This window comes from Gigantopelta aegis, chromosome 9, assembly GCF_016097555.1.
Source record: "Gigantopelta aegis isolate Gae_Host chromosome 9, Gae_host_genome, whole genome shotgun sequence".
Classification (NCBI taxonomy): domain Eukaryota; kingdom Metazoa; phylum Mollusca; class Gastropoda; order Neomphalida; family Peltospiridae; genus Gigantopelta; species Gigantopelta aegis.
Genome location: NC_054707.1, coordinates 24,036,494 through 24,057,381, shown reverse-complemented (window position 1 = coordinate 24,057,381; position 20,888 = coordinate 24,036,494). Strand labels below are relative to the sequence as shown.

At 38.0% G+C, this 20,888-nt stretch overlaps 1 protein-coding gene across 1 annotated transcript in view; it reads left to right on the top strand.

Annotated features, from left to right (window-relative positions):
- Window positions 1-12,760, top strand: part of LOC121382215 (WD repeat-containing protein 76-like) — a 48,201-nt gene extending 35,441 nt beyond the window's left edge. Inside the window, exons 12-15 of the mRNA XM_041511741.1 lie at window positions 3,423-3,572; window positions 6,478-6,531; window positions 11,143-11,245; window positions 12,002-12,760. Of these exons, the coding sequence (XP_041367675.1) occupies window positions 3,423-3,572; window positions 6,478-6,531; window positions 11,143-11,245; window positions 12,002-12,148 (454 nt within the window). The 3' untranslated portion in view covers window positions 12,149-12,760. The remainder of the gene's footprint in view (window positions 1-3,422; window positions 3,573-6,477; window positions 6,532-11,142; window positions 11,246-12,001) is intronic.
- Window positions 12,761-20,888: the final 8,128 nt, after the last annotated feature.

Below are 20,888 nucleotides of genomic sequence, written 5' to 3'. Positions count from 1 at the left end.
TTCATGTTCATGTACTTTTTATTATGACATAGGCTAAAACCATTTAAATGTCAATGTTTTTGTGTTGTCAGTTGTTATACAATTCACTTGATATTTTATTAGATATATCAATTCTTCAAATGTGGACTCTCCTACATTCCCAGTGGTTGCAAAACAAGGCGCCACGTGTCGCATGTGACGTTTACTACCCTCATTTCCAACGTCTATTTTCGCCACAGTTGCTTAGACTCCAGTTCATATTTTCTTGGTTCTTGTCTGAATGTATAGCTCGGCTTCTATGGGTTAATTTCTTCAGGAAAACTTTGAGCTTCCCACGAATGCAGCATCCAGGACTGCTCATTGCTGTGGCGATTACATTTGGAAACGGAACTATGATTAATACTATTTTACTATTGCCACACGCTGTAAAACTGATGATTGACCCGTGTACAGTACTATTGGCAAATGCTAGACTGGATTATGCGCTTCACGGTAAACCAAATGGTCACACAGCCTGGCAGTCAGATTTCTTGGTTTTTCAAATTGTCTGAACCTGAAGCAGCTAGAGTGGTTAGAGTGAGACTGTTTCTTTCTGACACAATTTGCCACTGTTTTGTCTAGAAACAGAGAAATAGAATACATCATGTGATGTAACATAGTTTGAACCAACAACTTTTGCAAGACATGTGCATTAAAGATATGAAATGTTTCTTAACCCGTGAGTCATACTTGTTGTATTCTGTGGCCAACAACTTCACCGACTATATGCATTACAAGTGGACTACATTGCACACAGACTCCGGCTCATAGAGCGCCCCCACCCCCCTCTCCCCCCGCATGCACCCATTACTCGGTGTATGTAGCTCTCGACAAACCCCCAACTCCTACTCTGTCAGTTCCAATGCCTACTAGTACATCGTTTTGCAACCGCTGATTCCTAATGGACTCTCAAAATATAAGGTCATGAGTCCATGGACTCTCAATATTTTTGGATGAATGAGAACCCTAGCTAAAAATGAATATAGGTTTTTTTCTGATTTATGTAAGACTACAAAGCTATATTTCAGTTATATACTAATAGACTCCCATCATATGCAGTCATGTGAGAGAGAAAAAGTACACCCGAGGTGGTGGAAATTTCAACCCGGGATGAGGTTTGCTGATTACCATGGTCAAAATTTCCACCATCGAGGGTGTATTTTTTCTATCCCACATGAACACATATGATAGTCTTTTTCTCCCATCCATTCGATAAATTAACCATTATTTTACACAAAAAAAACCCCAAAGATGGCTGAAAAAGTCACTTCTTTATTTAACTGTTTTATCATAAATAAACTACACTATCATATTTGCGACGTCTGTCTCGTGTTAAATACAATTTAACACTACAAATTAACAAGGTAGCTTTTATAATGAAGGTTTTAATAACAAAATATTGATATAAAACTAACCAACTCGCATTGATATGACGTCATATATTACCAAGGCCGTAATACTCCCCATGTTAAATTCAGTGACGTCATAGCCCATGCAAGACAGATTTATTATGGAAGAACAAAATATTGAAAACAAGCGGAATAGGGGCAGAATTTAGCTCAATTGACAATTAAAGCCCTTGCCCCGAGATGCTTGAGCTGTAGGATTGAACCTCCATAGCAGATCCATTTGGGTTTTTTCTGTACCATCAAGTACCCCATGACTCGTATATCAGAAGCCATGGTATGTGCTGACCTGTTTGTGGAAAAGTGCATATAAAACTGCTTATGGAACAAATTAACACCCAGTAGTCGATAATTTAAATAATAATGTGCTCTAGTGGTGTTGTTAAACAAAACAAACTTTAACAAGTGGAATTTGATCTCTATGTAGCTGGCTGAATAAAGAACAAACTAAATGTATAAATTTTATTGTACCATTTTATTTGCCCATTTACAGGTCTGTACTACTCTGCCTTTTACAGCTTTCTGTGGTGTCAGCAAATAGTGCTTTCCCTTTTACTAATCCCTTAAGCAGTATTCACATTATGCGTTTAGTCGCACCGACTTGTCATATGCAATTTGTCAGCCCTACAAAAATCGAAATGTGTACCGGTAATACTAAAGTCATTCTCATTTCAGTGTTCTTACAGTATAATTCGATCGCATGTGACAAGTTAGTGCAACTAATGGCATTGCATAATGAGAACGGTACATGGGGTCTATGGGTTTGTCTTTTGTCTCGTCTCTCTCGGTCCGTTTTTCCCACATACAGTTTCCAGACTTGTTTTCCACAATATCGCAAGATATTGAGCAGGGGCCTAATTCACAAAGGTCTCTTAGGCTCTGTTAGACAACAGGGCATCCTCTTTGCAAGTCTTTTAGCACTGCACTGCGAGATCGCAAAGTTGCGATAGTTTAGTGAATTAGGCCCCTGAACTTCTGTATGTAGCTTTATCACATATGTGGAGTTACAGACCAAGTTTGACTTTTCATAGGAATTTGCCCATTTGTTAGAGTTATGGCCCTTGAAATATGACAGACTCTGTTATGGCCCTTGAAATATGACAGACTCTGTTATGGCCCTTGAAATATGACAGACTCTGTTATGGCACTTGAGATATGAAAATTTGTATTGCCATTAACAGTATTCTCAGAATGCTTGTTTTTCTTTTCAACATCACCTGTCCTCAAAACTAGTGCATATTCTCTATGGTTAGTAGACTGGTCCAAAGGAAAAAAAAACGAACGCGAAGGAAAAAAAAGGAAGTTACAGTCACATGACTGGAACAGGAAGGGGTGCGCAGTAGAAGAATTTTATGCCATCCCATTGGCTGTTGGGATGTTCGGACCAGTCTACTAACCTTAGGGAATATGCACCAGTTTGAGGACAGGTGATGTATCTATAAAAGAGAACCGGCCTCGATGGCGTCGTGGTAGGCCATTGGTCTACAGGCTGGTAGGTACTGGGTTCGGATCCCAGTCGAGGCATGGGATTTTAATCCAGATACCGACTCCAAACCCTGAGTGAGTGATCCGCAAGGCTCAATGGGTAGGTGTAAACCACTTGCACCGACCAGTGATCCATAACTGGTTCAACAAAGGCCATGGTTTGTGCTATCCTGCCTGTGGGAAGCGCAAATAAAAGATCCCTTGCTGCTAATCGGAAAGAGTAGCCCATGTAGTGGCGACAGCGGGTTTCCTCTCAAAATCTGTGTGGTCCTTAACCATATGTCTGACGTTGTTAAATAAAACATTTCTTTCTTTCTTTCTATAAAAGAGAAAACACTCCCAAGTTTTCTCCATACAATCACAGCTAAAAGTGGTATGGCTGGATGTATGCAAGGAGGTCCAGAGGCATTTTGACTTAAAATAATAAATTATTTTTTAAACCCCCCCCCCAAATTATGCTCAAACAGGTAAATGCTGCACCCTTGGTTATATATTTTGTTTTTTTTGTTTTAGGTCGGTATGTTTGTGGGACATGAGAAAGATGAAATCAAAGTCAAACGTGGCAATTGCCACAATGATGCATGCCCGAAGTGTTGACTCAGCATGTTTTTCGCCCATCACAGGAAACAAAATACTGTCATGCTCGTCAGACAACACAATCAAGTAAGAGAGTTAAATTTATATCATCAAGGGGGATAATTCCATTATGACTTTATTTTACAGCTCTGATTAATACTTAACTTTAATTATTTATTTTTTTAGGAAAGATATAAAAATTATGCAGTCTGGCTCTGTGTTTGCAATTTAAAAGATTTTTCAATCCAGTACAGGCCTGGCTGTATTAACATATGGATAGTTTCTGTTATTACAGATACAGATGTTATTTTTGGTAATTTCACTTTATTTTCATACTTATATCCAGTTGAGAATCAAGCATGCTGTTTTGGTCATACACACCAGCTGGGTTGACTAGGTGGATGACCAGGGGCCTAATTCACAAAGGTCTCTTAGCCTCTGCTAGACAACAAAGCCAGGACAGTACATACCAGACCTTACACATACCAATCAGATTTGTTATATGCACTTCCCATAGACAGTATGTACTGTCTTGTCTATGGGAAGTGCATAAAACAAATCTGATTGGTATATTCTAAGGTCTGGTATGTACTGTCCTGTCTATGGGAAGTGCATATATACTAAAACGCAAAAGAAACGCAGGTCCTGAAAATGCGAAAGAATTGCACTTTGTAAAGCAGTATTCTTTGGTGGTAATTGAACCTCAACTGTCTGTTAAAGGACATTACAACAAATCTGACCGTATGTCCTAACCTGGTATGTAATGTCCTGTCTGTGGGAAGTGCACGAATTCTGAAAACACGTTGTTTGGTCGTGCTGGATGTTCCGTCTTTGGAATCCAGTGCACAACACACTGATTGAAAGCTTATAAAGTCTACACACCTGGTCTTTAAGTGCATAAACAAATTTGAGTATGTGACAGAGGTCTGGAATCACATTTTAAAAATGGAAAGACTGCACGCAACTCCAGCGAGGGATGTGCCAAGGTCTGTATGTAAGTCTTGTCTATGGAAAGTGCTGTAGCCACACAATTGGGTATGTCATGTTTCGACAATCTGCACTGCCTTTCTGGAAAGTGCACAACAAATCTGACTGGTATGTGTAAGAACGTATATCGACAAATCAAAGCTGCTTTAGAGTAGACTTAACAGCAGCCCTAGAGGTACATCCGGGTGACACTACCTTAAAATCGGATGCTACAGACAGCTAATACCGCTCACCAGTTTTGCATGGTCCACGTGGACCAGTGTTAGCGATATTCCGACGCCGTCTATGGGCAGCTGGATTTTCTAACCGCCGTGCTTATGTGTTACCAATATTGACATTGCGGCCCGTTCGACACGTCAACATGGGCGCAACAACATCAAAGATGACACACGTGGCCATTAAGTAACAAGTTATGTTTACTGATGAGAGCCGTTACAATGTTTCCAACCGCTGATGGCCGAATCCGAGTATGGCGTTAATGTCGACATGCAACGTTAAGATATATGCTGTGTTCTGCAAGGCCGACCGATGGGGGCGGGGGTAGTGTGATGGGTGGGGTGGGTTTCTCATTCAACCACAGAACACAACTTCATGTTTTCAGACAACGCGTTAAAATGCCGACGTTAACCAAAATGACGTCATCAACAATCACGTCGATCCCGTCATTTGCCGCTCACCCACGTGTTTACTAACTTGCAGAAAGACAATGCCAGGCCGCACACTGCCAAGGCAACACAGGCGTTGCTGGCTCATTTTTTAAACGTCCCAACGTATGCCAGGGCCATGCCTTATCACCGGACATGGCTGCCTATCGAACACGTCTGGGATGAAATTTGACGTCGCCCTTCAGGCTCGAATGGACAACCTCAGAATTTTGTTAAAAAAAGGCAGCTTGGTAAATTGAATGGAACTCACTCCCTCAGGCATTCTTTCAACGGCTTGTCAACTCAAATGAGGAGACGTTGCAGTTTGCCTGTTTGAATGCCCAGGGTGGTCACACGCGATACTGACTTTGACAATGCTACAGGTCGTCTCTTTCACATTTTTAACATGGACCCCCACCCTACTTTATGACACTGAAACAATAGCCAAAAAGGAATTCAATCAAAAATTTCCAACACCAATGTGTGCCTCTTTGGCTGTCTGTGCCAAATAAATGTTGAAATCTTCATTTCTTTTTGTTTTTTTAATAGTTTATATCCACTTCGGGGGAGAACCTGCGTATTTCTTTTGCATTGTTTTAGTATAGCAAATCTGATTGGTATATTCTAAGGTTTGGTCGTTGTACTGTGCCGTCTAAGTGGGAAATGCATATAGCTAAGCTGATTGGATATGCCAGGTGGGTCAGGTATATTGTACTGTGCTATCGTGGAGGAAGTTGAGACAGATAGGCTGATTGGTGTGTCTAAGGTCTGGTATGTACTGTCCTGTCTTTGGGAAGTGCATACAACAAATCTGATGGTATGTGTAAGGTCTGGTATGTACTGTTCTGTCTTTGGAAAGTGCATACAACAAATCTGATTGTATGTGTAAGGTCTGGTATGTACTGTTCTGTCTTTGGAAACAAACAAACACAACAAATCTGATGGTATGTGTAAGGTCTGGTATGTACTGTTCTGTCTTTGGAAAGTGCATACAACAAATCTGATGGTATGTGTAAGGTCTGGTATGTACTGTCTTGTCTATGGAAAGTGCATACAACAAATCTGATGGTATGTGTAAGGTCTGGTATGTACTGTTCTGTCTTTGGAAAGTGCATACAACAAATCTGATGGTATGTGTAAGGTCTGGTATATGTACAAATCAAAGCTGCTTTAGAGTAGTCTTAACAGACGTCTGTAGGTTCCCTCTTTCACTAGTGTTAAAATTGCCAAATACTAGACACTAAATAGCCATAGTTTACATTGTACTGTCTCAGGACTATAATTAGCAAATATTCCGTTCCTTTCATGAAGCCAGTGCTGGATTTTCTATTTTGTGCTAATTGTTACAATTTACATTGCAGCCTGTTCGACAGTTCCACATTGAATAAGAATATTACACGGACACATTCCATTAAGTATGTATATTTATCCTATAGCTTACCCATGATATCCATGTCATAAACCCATGTGATAATTTTGTGTATTAACCCGGTTAATAATGATATGCAAATTTAAAGATATATGCAAATTTGCAAGGTCTCTAGGTAATAATGTGTTACTGTCAATGGGTAAATTTTTTAAAAGCCAATGAGTTGTACCCCTGAGAGTAACGTTTTCATAAGATTTAGTTAAAATGCATGACGTTAGACTTATTTGTGTTAATCGTGATGACGTCATATTACCGATGGAGTACTGTGATTTACTAACTTTCGAATGAAAATGTTATTTTAGAAGTGTTATAAGATAAATAGAATTCGCTACTCGTATTTTTTAATACGTAAAATATCAACAGGGTATGCACTTGGGATTTGTTTTGACTGGCCAATCTGGCCACTCACAGCAGCACTTTGACTCGCCCTTACAATTCGGTGATATCGAATGGCCAAGGACCGACATTAATGTTGTTGTTAAAAAAGAAAGCCGTTGTTAGAATTGCTGTTGAAAAATGGCGTTATCATTGGAAACAATAATGGCGTTGGCCAAACTGGAACGATGTGTGGTTTTAGGATTGGTCAATGTAGCCCTGTGGGGGGGGGGTTGCCCTGCACGTTATCCCACTGTCAGTTCTGCCAGTGTGTCTCTCCTTTGAACACCATGACATTTCCCCGCCGATCTGTCAACTCCTCTTATCTTTCAGTTTGCCGCATCACGTTCCACCTCCACGCCCAGTCCGCGACTCTCCATCATGACGTACGGTGCTTGAAATCGGGGCTATCTGTGAACCACACCTGCCATTCCATCGCAGCTTTTGAGGCATTGTCGCTTAGTCTGACCACTTCAGGGGAGTATTCAGTATTTACTTCTGGCATTGTTAAGAGGCACTTGTAACCACCTATTATGCACCCCTACTACCAGTGGTCGTTAGTTAGTGCCGTAAGTCAGACCAACTTTATTAGTGGCAAAGGACGAGGATGCCAGGTGGGTTCAGGGAAATACACAGAGATTGCAACCGTGGAGGAAGTTGAGACAGATAGGCGATGGTGTGAACAGCTCAGAAGACAGAGTCGGAGGAAACTGACAGAAAGGGTAGAAACATATATATGTTTGGGGGACATTTTAAAGATGAGAATTATGATTGTACATGAAGTAAATATCAGTCTGATTAAAATCAGGTCCTCTACGTGTAACCAGTATAAATATTAAATACTTGTATAAAGTTGACAAAGCAGACAAACAAACAGAAAACATCTCAGCCTGTGATACCAGACCTCTCCACCTCCACCTCCCCTGCACTCTCTCTACTCTCGGTCTCATGTCTGCTCGTCTCTCTCTCGTGCAGTGGTGACTGGTTTGCACGTTGGTGCGTTTCTCTCATACACATTTAACATTTTTAATGGTGTATCTACAGTGTATTAACAAAATCAGGGACAGTCAGTTGAGTGTATTGTCAAAAATTGACGTACAACCAACTTAAGAGAACCATATTTGTATGTCTGAAATATAGTGTGTGTGTGTGTGTGTGTGTGTGTTATAGTGTATGTGTGTATGATGTGTGTATGATATGTGTATGATGTATGAATTAGTTGGTAAATCATGCTTTCTTGAGCATAAATAGTCCGTGATTGCAGAGTTCAATTAAAACATATCACCTTATTGAAAATGTGACATCACTGATAAGTTATTCTGGTGGACCCTTCATATACACACACATATATATATTGTAAATTCAACTGTGACGTCACAGACACAGGTTATTCTGGTGGACCCTTCATATACACATACACATATATATATTGTAAATTCAACTGTGACGTCGCAGACACAGGTTATTCTGGTGGACCCTTCGGTCTCACTACACAGTTGACTTCTGGGTGAGAGTTGATCGATAACGGTCCACTATAGTTCCTAATTGTGACACATGTTATGGTTCACATATTCACTTCCAGGAAATGGCGAAGAATTCAAACAATATGTATGTTTAATGGTAAGCCTTCTGGCTGTATTTTGCCCATGTTATTTTGTAATATTGTTCTTTGACCTTTTGGGACATGGGTGTATAGCGCAAGAGACAGCCGGAGTGAATCGGTTAATGAATTACCTGTTCGGTCTGGTACTACAGCCAGATGCGGTTATATAGCAAAAAAACTGAGACGGAAATGTTCTCAATTTTGGAGTGAAAATAAATGCGTATATAATGTATGTTCGCAATGGTGTATGTTGTTAGTGCCAACGAGAACCCATTCTATTGGCAATCTTCATTTGAAGTTGGGCAATTTAACATGGGTTTCAATGGCAGATGACGTCTGTGAAGTGAGACCTAAGCAAAATCTGTCTGCGAAACATAGCGTAGCAGAATGTAACGAGTTGTTCTGATTGTAACTAAATGGAAAGTAAAGATGAACATGATCGAGGTGTTACAACTGAACCTACGAATACATTTATGTGGCCGAGGTTTTCTGAATACATCATCAAAACCGGCCGAGGCATTCCGAATGGTTTTAGACTGTTCGATAGACTGGGGAAGTAATCGCTATTATCGCTATTATGTCCTATATGGGTTTGGTTGCGCAGATACTAATAGGAAACCAGTTGAAAACAATAAATAAATAAATAACTTTTCGATCTCTTACAAACATTAGTTATTTGCATTTTGATACATAATACACTATACGGAAATTTTCGGTCGCCAGGCGGGCGACATGTGATAAGGTTTTGACTTGCCCAATGCTATTTTGACTCGCCATGAGCGATCGGGCAACTGTAAAGTGCACACCCTGTATCAACCTCATCTAGTTAATTGGTATTTGTCGAGGCTCTGCCGATTTACGTAGATTCAGTTGATATTTTCCAGATTAAAAAACACTCTTGACGAACCCTCTATTATCACATTGCTAGTTATACAATGTACTTATAGTCCATCCAATCGTACAAATTTTGTTTTTATAAATTTTAGTTTGGTAAAATAAGTAATATTAATTGTAGAAATAACACAAAAAAACCCTACTATTTTTGTGTGCAATTTATAAAACAACTGACTCACATATAAATAACATGTAGTAAATTCCTTAGTATGACAAAAGGCGTTGTGTTTGAGAAGGACTATAGCTTGGCTTAACTACCTATCTGGTTTCCTACTCTGCCCATTCTTCCTTATTCATTTGTCAACGGCTATATTGTGTATTGATTGTAACATGAAGAAAAAGACAAAAATCTAGGTCATGTGATGTAAACATATCAGGCTAAGCAGGAAGAAGTTGTGAAATTAATCTGTAGAAAGTGTATATAATACATTTTTAGTGGCATTTGCTGCCTGCTTGCTGTTAATTTTGTGCCAAAAGATTGACCCGCTAGACTTGCTTGGTTTTATTGAGAGCTCTTATTTACTTGTGTTCTATTGTTTTGTTGTGAAACATTATTAAATTTATTTTTTAAAATATGCTCTGTGTTCCTTATAACCCCTATTGTAGGTATAATTGAGCAGCGCATAAAATTTGGCACGAACGATTTTGTCGTTCGTCTGTCTTATGCAAATCCGTTATCAACATAAACGACGGATCGTTCGTGCAAAAGCTGTATTGTTTAAGCCTAAATTGAAATTGGTTAAATATTTTAAAACAAATTTTAAAAAATCTTCCCCGAAACAGGTCAAAAGGATTTGACATGGGTGATTTTCGTGGGTCGGTTGGGTTAGGATAAACAAACCTAATTTTATTCGCCTTGTAGCTTTTAAGTTAGTCCTAGCACACAGAAATAGTATTTTTATATTTATGATAGGAGAAAATCTACTAAAATCGCTCATCTTAGATTATCGTTTGAATATCGTTGCTCATTAAGTTCATTAACCTTTTCATTTGTATCTGAACTACTGAAAAAAAAGATATTGTTTGTGCAAACACTAAAACCACACGAACGACATATCAGTTGCCTGAAAAATTCAAATTTTATGTCCTGATTGAGACACTAATTAAAACCAACAACAATTCATTATAAACCCATCCATGGGGTAATAAGGGACAGTCATTAAAAAATGATATGAAATACTTTGAGTTTAGATTTTGGAACATGGCATGAACCATTGAGAAGGCCGACAAAGTAGTCACAAAATGGCATAGGTCTCCCTCCTCAGCAGTTAGATGCATTAAAAAACTGTAAGCAAAGTATCATACCCTTATTACTCCATATAAATTGCCATGGACAGTTGCAGGGGTTGCTAAAGTTTATTTAATAATTTATTTTGTATTATTCTAAAGTTTATTTATATTAATTTATTCAGTGTATTTTGTTTTAGTCTGAAGTTTATTTAATAATTTATTTTATTCTGAAGTTTATTTAATAATTTATTTTATTCTGAAGTTTATTTAATAATTTATTTTGTATTATTCTAAAGTTTGTTTAATAATTTATTCAGTGTATTTTGTTTTAGTCTGAAGTTTATTTAATAATTTATTTTGTTTTATTCTGAAGTTTATTTAATAATTTATTCAGTGTATTTTGTTTTAGTCTGAAGTTTATTTAATAATTTATTTTGTTTTATTCTGAATTTTATTGTTCTATATTTATTCAGTTTATTTTGTTTTATTCTACAGACACAACAACTACGTTGGGCGGTGGTTGACAAAATTCCGCGCCGTGTGGCATCCATCACGAGACGACCTGTTTGTTAGTGGAAGCATGACACATCCCAGACAGGTAAATGTCACAATGACTTGAACAAAACAAGGAGTCACTGTAACTAGACTGCCTAGTAAAGCAGTGACACTATTTTTAAATCTGTGCGACTGGAAGGAAGGAAGGAAATGTCTTATTTAAGGATGTGCTCAACACATTTTATTTACAGTTATATGGCGTCGGACATATGGTTAAGGACCACACAGATATTCAGAGAGGAAACCCGCTGTTGCCACTTCATGGGCTACTCTTTTCAATTAACAGCGAGGGATCTTTTATATGCACCATCCCATAGACCGAATACCACATACCACGGCCTTTGATGTACCAGTTGTGATGTACTGGCTGGAGCGAGATGACCCCACTTACGGGGATCGATTCCAAACCAACTTCACATCAAGCGAGTGCTTTACCACTGGACTATGCCTCTCCCCCCCCCCCCCCCCCCCCCCCCCCCGTGTGACTGAATATAGCTCAATGGTATAGTGTTTATATGGGATGTGGGATCTCTTTTTTTTTTTTACATTCTCATATCCAAATAAGTTCAGGCACGCCCATCCTGAACCTAACCTCTGACATCGCCAGTAGCCAATTCCGGGACAGGAGAGGGAGGGGGAAGGGAGGGGGGGTTTTAGTGGACAATTTTACAAGGGAAACATATTTTTTACATGTAAAAATTACAAAATGTTTGACATCCAGTAGCCAGTAATTAATACATCAATGTGCTCTAGTAATGTTGTTAAACAAAACAAACTTTAGTTTTTTTCTGATTTACAGATCGAGATTTTCTCCGACACTGGTCAGCTTCTCAAAGCATTCTCTGATGTTAGCCTGAATTCTGTGTGCTCCATCAACATGGTCCACCCAAGTCGCAACATCCTCGCTGGTGGCAACTCCAGTGGCAGGGTGCACGTGTTCATGTAGACGGAAAGTGTAAACTCAGAAATTTTCTGTTCTATTAAAACTGTGGTGCAGAAGAACACTGCAATATTGTGAAGTCTAAGATGAAGACTGATAGAATAGAATACTGGTTTTTTATCTTATAACTTGCCCATAATATCCATGTCATGAACCCATTTGATATTTACTAACTCAGTTAATATAGTTTTGTTGTCAATGGGTCATTTGTTTACAGCCAACACGACTTGTATACCTGAGCATAACATTTTGATGAGATTTAGTGGAAGTGCTATTTGTGCTAATCACGATAAGCGTCATATTACCAGTGAGGCGACTTCAGAACTTTGATTTGACTACATATCAATTTAAAGTGTTATTTTTGGAGTGTTATAGGATAAATAGAATTCGCTACTCGTGTTTTTTAATATGTAAACTATCAACCTCATCTAGTTAATCAGTATTTGTCTCGGCAGAGCCTCGACAAATACTGATTAACATAGATTCGGTTGATATTTTCCATATTAAAAAACACTCATGATGAACCCTCTATATACGCTGAATCTAGATTCTTACAGGTTCGTAGAAATCCAGAAAAGTCCTGGAATTTACAAATATCATTTTTCATGCCTGAAAAGTTTGCAGTTTTAAGTAACCAAAGGATCAACAGTTTTATAGTAAAATCATTGAAGATTAATAATTATTTAAAAATTTCCCGAAAATAACCACAAAGAGGGGAACAGTTCATTTTAAAAGCAAAAAAAAATTATCGGAAGTCATGAAATTTCCCGAAAATAAAACAAAGATGGGGAAGTCATGACATTTAAAAAAAAAAAAAAAAAAATCATGGGAAGTCATGACATTTAGTTAATAACAAAAGTCCGTGAATATATGTGAAATATCTTTTGCTGCTAACAAGCCTGTGAAAATTGTGAAAGTGATAGTTCCATTCACATGTTGTAGCACAATTTTAGTTTGGCATAACTTATTTTTCACGAGTCATAGGACTTCCATTTACATAATCCTGACATGTTGAAACAAAAACAAAATTGATTACCTGAATGTGTTTTTGCGTAACCCAAAATTGGGTTACCATACATCAATGTTCAATCATCAGAAGCCTGGTGCTACTCAAAAATTGTTCTTGTATCAGCGGGCAAATAGTTTTAAAAGAAAAATCAAAGGACTTGATATGTGCTTGTATAGTATGTAGACAAATATATTTAAAGCATAATATGGTGCTAATAAAAAAAAAACCCAAGTACTTTATGTAGCAATAGACTGGCCTCTGAGGTATAGTGGGCAAGCCATTGGTCTAAAGACTGGTACCAAAATGTAGGTATTGGATTCCTTCCCTGTATCCCTGTACCCACCCAGAGCAAGTTTAACAACTCAATGGTACAAGACCACTACATTGACTTCTCTCTCACTAACTACTAACCACTAACCACTAACCACTAACCACTAACAACTAACCACTGCAGGGTTCACGCTGTCGGTAGACAAATTAGCCATTGGCTTATTTTTACAAAAAATGGCTAATAAAATTTGAAAGTGGCTAAAATTTTGGCTAAGTCATTTTCTATCTTCTGATGTGAACAGATGGTTTCATAATCTATCCGACACCTAAAACATAATAATAATACCAAATATTCAATTAGCAACAATAGCGATCTCACGACCAGTAACAAGAAACGGTGTCATCCAGAATACAGCGTAGGCCTAATGATGTTTGCTTATTTTAATAATCACGGTTATTAATTTTAACGGCATGCATTCAACATGTATGAAAGCAAACTCTATACAGTACTGCGTAAAACAATTTTGGCTAAAGCATTTTCAATATGGCTAATAAACATTCTAATTGACTAATATTTTGGCTGCAGGTATTTTTGATTCAGGGTGAGCCCTGCCACTGACCCACTGACAGACAGTCCAGATAGCTGAAGTGCTAGCCCGAGTACTCTGATTGTAAGAGAGCTAGACGGACATTTGGACATAAATATGCTCTCATTACAGTCGGAGACCAAGCTATGTATTTTTTTGGCAATTCCCGACAACCAAAAAGTTGGCAAAGATTTCCGCTCTAATACCACAACAATCCTATGTTTGACGTGAAATACCTTTACATCGATCATTTTCGAGTTGATTGATTAAAAGAAATTCAGATATTAATCACTAATACACACACTACAGAAAGAAACCCGACAGCACCCACATTCAGCTAAGCTTCGGCAAACTCCGGACAGCAGAATTCTAAGTTCGCCGACCTATATCGTGACGATGCGTCACATGATCGCCCACTCAGCCATTCCGTCTTCCAGGGGCCGTCTCAAAACGACAAGTGCCCGACAATCACCAAAAAAAAGTTTGTTTTGTGTAACGACACCACTACAGCACATTGATTCATTAATCATCGGCTATTGGATGTCAAATATTTGGTAATTTTATCACTGTGTTAGAGAGGAAACCATTAGCCAACACTTCCATGTTGTAACGTCGCTTGGTATGAGATGGCCCCTGTAACTGTTGCACAAGGCGGAATCGCCCAGTGGGCGATCACGTGATCTACGTTACGAAATAGGTCACCGAGCTTTGTAATTCTTGCGACGGAGTGTCACGAAGCGTGACGGAGTGACACGAAGCGTAGCTGAATGTGGGTGCTGTCGGATTTCTTTCTGTAGTATGTGTATTAGTGATTATTATGTGGATTTTTTTTAATCAGTTAACTCGAAAATGATCGATGTAAAGGTATTTGACGTCAAACATAGGACTGTTGTGGTATTAGAGTGGAAATCTTTGCCAACTTTTTGGTTGTCTGGAATTGCCAAAAAATACATGGCTTGGTCTCTGACTGTAATGAGAGCGTATTTATGTCCAAATGTCCGTCTAGCTCTCTTACAGTCAGAGTACTCGGGCTACTGAAGTGTGTGCTCAGAACAGCATGTTTTAACCTCAGTTGGATATAAGCATGAAAATAAGTAATAATATAAGATAATATATATATATATATACAGTATATATATATATATATATATATATATATATATATATATATATATATATATATATAGTCAGACCTCGTTGCAATGACCATGTTTGTCCCTGGGTCACTTTGTCGTTATTTTGAAATTGCCGTTGTATCGAATTGTCACATACATTTATTAAATATGTTTTTAAACAAACATCATTAAATATATTAAACAAGGCGCATTCACCGTCATTCTGGCCTCAGATTACAGTTATCTGCCCATTTGGTTGTCCAAAATCCGGAAATTTGACCGCGCAAGTAGTCTGCTGTTTGACTGTGATTATTTCATGGCAGACAGCTATGAAGTGGCAACTATTTGACTGAAGTAACGGGGGAGAGCATGTAGTTTGTAAACATGTGTAATTTGTTGACATTGAAGACTTGTTTGTGGTAATTCCGGCCCATGCAAAAGTGGTGCTTTTTGTGTAAAATGGGTGTACTCCAGCCTGGTTTAGAGGGTGTGTTTGTTTAAACCAATATGCTGGGAGAAAGAGCTGGACAACAGGGGTTGTCCTTTTCAGGGTATGTGTCCCCCAGGCAGGCAAAGGTACATAAAAATCCATGGGCCTGCTGATATTAATAAAAATGATATAGCCATTAAGGCTATATAGAAACATGTAGCGAAATTAATTGTGGTCTGAGGCCGTCTAATCATTCCTTGGTTAAAGACATCTACGATTGGATGGGATGGGAACTCTATTAACGTGCCCATATCCACAACGGTTCAGGCACGCCCACCTCGGATTTAGCCTCTGACTTCGCCTATGATTGGTACCCGTTTCTTTACAAAATATCATTAAATAGAAGACTTGATTGTTCGAAGTTAATCCTTTAATTGATCGACTAAAGGCTTATTTGCAAAACCAATACATGTCTACAGATTTAGCAGACATCGGTAGCTCGGACAGCATGTGACACTGTAGGCTCACTACGAGATCAAGGATTCTAAGTGGCTGTGTGTGTACTGCCAACGTGCTACGATATATGTGATTATGCAATGTTGTTGTAAAGAGGTGTTTTCAGACCTCGGATGCACGTTTGTTCCTAATTTGCTCTGTCGGTGTCGGAAGGTGTGAATTCCGGTGTAATGAACAGAATAACACTGATGTACGTTAGTTCCGACAATTTGTGGTCGGATGGTGTAAATGTCGTAGTAATGACGGTCATTGTAACAAGGTCTGACTGTATATAAGGATGAACAAAATTTAAAAATTAAAAAAAAAAAAAAATATGTAGCAATAAATGTTTTTTCTTTTTTTGATCCAGACACGGGTATCATTTAAGTAGCATTATTATATTGCTTTAATTATTGCTAAGTAAGCGGTTTGCTTGGAAAGCTGTCAAGCAAAACTATCTGCCCCTGTCTCACTATAGCGCTGAATGGAGACATTTTCATTGTTCTGGAATTACAGACTTTAGGTGCATCAGAAAATGTGCTTGAAATAATTTTTTACAATAAACACTTCTTTTCAAGACCTTGCAAAGGAAGGAAGGAAATGGTTTATTTAACGATGCACTCAACACATTTTATTTACGGTTATATGGCGTCAGATATATGGTTAAGGACCACACAGATATTGAGGGAGGAAACCTGCTGTCGCCACTTCATGGGCTACTCTTTTTGATTAGCAGCAAGAGATCTTGTATATGCACTATCCCATAGACAGGATAGCACATACCACGGCCTTTAATGTACCAGTTGTGGTGCACTGGCTGGAGCGAGAAATAGCGCAATTGGCCCTCCGACGGGGATCGATCCCAAACCGACCGCGCATCAAGCGAGTGCTTTACCACTGGGCTACGTTCTGCCCCCTTGCAAAGGAGTGGGTACTTCCTTCTTTTTTTTTTATCAAGGTAATAGGTTATTGTTTTATGCTAAGAGCTGTTGTAATAATAATCATTTGGTGGGTTTAAGTGGTATACCACACAATAATGATTTCAAATATAGATAAAATTTAATTAAATTTGACTTTTAACAGAAATAAAAAATTTGAAATAAAATGAAAAATAGGAGGAATTTTCAGTTTAGAAGGGAATCTTTTTGCCATTAAAAGATTGTGTATTTTTATTTTAGTTTGTTATTTGTTTTATTTTGTTTTGTTTTTTTGTTGATTGTGATAGAATATTGCCAGTTGTGGGTGAAAATTACCAGTCTCCATTTTTCTCTATTCTAGAATAGTGTTGGAAGTTGGCTATTTCTACTTGTTAATTATAATTGGCTGATTATGATAGAAAATGTTCAAATATGGCAGAAAATGTGAGAAAGATTTCAGTTTTGACTTTTTGAAGACGTTTTGTTATTTTTAAACCAAGGAATGCAGAAAATGTTGTGTTTTTTTGTTTTTTACAACACATTTATTCTTCTTGAACATGTTAAATTATTGATTGTGCTGGAACATCCTTAAAATAATTACTTGTTAACCTGGTCTATCATGTTTATTGTTTTTTTATTTTATTGAAACCTATCATATATATTTGAAAAAAATCAAAGGGATTGGGCAAGGAATTTACTAGGCCCTCCATCATATATACGAGATTGGCAAAAATATACTTTTATATACTGGTATTTGCAGTCTTATGTGAACAATGGAATGTTAGTAATGCATATAATATTATGAACTATGTGTGTTTGCCTTAAAGGATATAAACCGGCCTCGGTGGCGTCGTGGTTAGGTCATTGGTCAACAGGCTGGTAGGTACTGGGTTCGGATCCCAGTCGAGGCATGGGATTTTTAATCCAGATACCGACTCTAAACCCTGAGTGAGTGCTCCGCAAGGCTCAGTGGGTAGGTGTAAACCACTTGCACCGGCCAGTTATCTATAATTGGTTCAGCAAAGGCCATGGTTTGTGCTAGCCTGCCTGTGGGAAGCGCAAATAAAAGATCCCTTGCTGCTAATCAGAAAGAGTAGCCCATGAAGTGGCGACAGCGGGTTTCCTCACAAAATCTGTGTGGTCCTTAAACCATGTCTGACACCATATAACCGTAAATAAAATGTGTTGAGTGCGTCGTTAAATAAAACATTTCTTTCTTTCTTTTAAAGGATATAAAGACTTTGTGCCAAAATTAACCCTGCATCTTTTACAAAAGGAATATTCTTGAATGAAAAGGAGTTCCAAAAAATTACTGACCATTTTTAAGAAGCTGCTAAAGGTTTCAATCGAGAGCTTGTAAAATCTTGAGAATAAGAAATTGCTTGGGTAACGTAACCTACTCCAGTACACGCAAGCTCCTGTCCCAACCGGGATCTCACAACTGGTAGTTTATACATGCAGGCTATTGCATTTGTGTCCTGGCCTGTCCTTGGAAACGTGCTTATAAAAGATCCCTTACTGCTAATGGAAAAATGTGAACCCACGACAAAATCCTTTCCAGTATCTCCTACAAGACAATAACCTTCCAAACATAATTCCCTAAATTAAATATGAGGAGTTTGGAATACAGTAGAATTGTTATATTATTGATAGTAAAATTATTGATTTGTAGGCAAATTGTACCGATGAATAGATGCATGGTCCTTATAATTCAAATCCTGCTTATGTTTACATAACCCTGAAAGATTGATGTAATCGAAAATTGATCGCCTGGCGTAAACCGATGATCGATGATGAAATTCCAGCCGATTCACAACGCTAATCTCAACCCTTTTGTTAAATTAATATTTCCATTGCTTTCGCATGTGAAGTGTGTCTCAAGTTGTTATTTAGTATTCTTACACACCTGTTGGTCAGAACATTATTCCTTATTTTTGATAACACATATACAGTGTTAACACACATACGTGCGATGACATTTTAGACATACGACTGGCTGCTCCTAGGTGATGACCTGGTCACCAATGCTATATCGTCCAATAAAAAAAATAAAAAAACAGAAAACCCCCACAAAAAAACAACTGTCGAATCGACCACTCTGTGACGTGCAAGTTAACCTGAAATTGACTTGTCTGTGACGCACAAGTTAACTATAAATGCTAGGGCCGTACATAGGTTTTAGTTGGAAAAGGCGTTTAATTTTATTTTAAAACTTTTCTGGATATGTGTCCGTAAGATACCATTTATTTTACAACTCATTTACAAACTAATCCAACTCGCTTTCACAACTCGTATATATGTTTTGAAACAATTCGTTGTAAGATAACGGTATAATTTCATTTATTTTCATGCTTATATCCAATTATGGTTCAAGCACGCTGTCATGGGCACACTCCTTCGCTATCTGGGCCGTCTGTCCAGGACAGTGGGTTGGTTAGTTGGTTAGTGGTTAGTGAAGAGAAGAGGGTGTAGTGGCCTTACACGTACCCACTGAGCCCTTAAGAACTCGCTCTGGGTTGGAGCCGGTACCGAGCTGTGAACCTTGTACCTACCAGCCTGTAATCCGATGGCTTAACCACTGCGCCACCGAGGCCGGTTAAATGGTATCTAACGGCAACGCATGTAGTATTCTCAATCTAATAAATACTTGAACAGGTGTACAGTTGCTGACATAACCAGCAGGTAGGGAATCGAAGCGAGTGCAGAATATTAAGTACTGTGATATACTTTTAATTTTTGTCATAACGTAAACTGGTCTTACTGTATCTCTTTTTTGATTTTTTTATTGTGTTTTAATTTTGGATCATACAGTTGTAAACTGGAATTCCCAGTCGGGTGGGATTTTTAATCGAGGGGGGGGGGGGGGATTTGCACCGGGCAGTGAGATAACTGGTTACAAAGGCTCATGGTTTGTTATCCTGCCTTGGGAAGCGCAAATAAAAGATCCCTTGCTGCCTGTTTATATGTGGCGACAGCGGGTTTCCTCTAAAAACAGTGTCAGAATGACCATATTGTTTTCCAATAGCCGATTAGATAAAAAATTGCTCTTCGTTAAATACTTTACTTTTTATTTATTTAGTTTTATATTTATTTATTTATTTGTTTTATATTTATTTATTTAACTGTTTACAATTTTCGCCTAAGCACCACCGGTGTTCGCCACATTTTGGTGGAGTGTGATCATCTGGAGTCGATGAGAAAATATATATTTGGTGGCGGAATCTTAAATTCTACCCAGAACCTATTTTATAGTATACAAAACATTTTAATTTCTATAAAAAAAAAAAAAAATATACTTACCTTGATTTTTGTTTTACATTCTACTCCCCTCACCTCACCTCTTTACACTGTGGTTTTACATACTTATATAATTTGTATTTCTAATGTAAATGGTCAGATTTGTCTACTTAACTCTATTTAACACCCAATGGCCAATGTACAGTATGTGCTAAGGTGTCGATAAAATTTATTTCATTTATTTTCGCCTAAATAAATAAATATAAATAAAATAAATAAAAGATACTAGTCCAATTTAAATGATTGATGATCAACAGGTAGTTCGGCCCCATTAAAGTTTTTGTGGAACCGAAATCGAAGTTGTACATTTATTCAAACGTTTGTCTGTTGGACTAACAGACCACAATTCCTGCTATTTAAAACCAGCTGACAACTGATCATATCCTGGTGACTGACTGATACAATAAAACAGCCGTGACTGGCACTTGCGTGATCTGTAACACTGAATAATTACGGCTCTAAAAACAAAAATAAAAAAAAGCATTTTCCATTATGTTATAGGCGTATAATATTATTCAGCTGATTTTTTTTTGTTTTTTGTTTTGTTTATTATTAAAGTTATTTTAATACATGTGACGTACCTTGTTTATGTCACATGACAACCAATACATGACACAGCGAGCTGA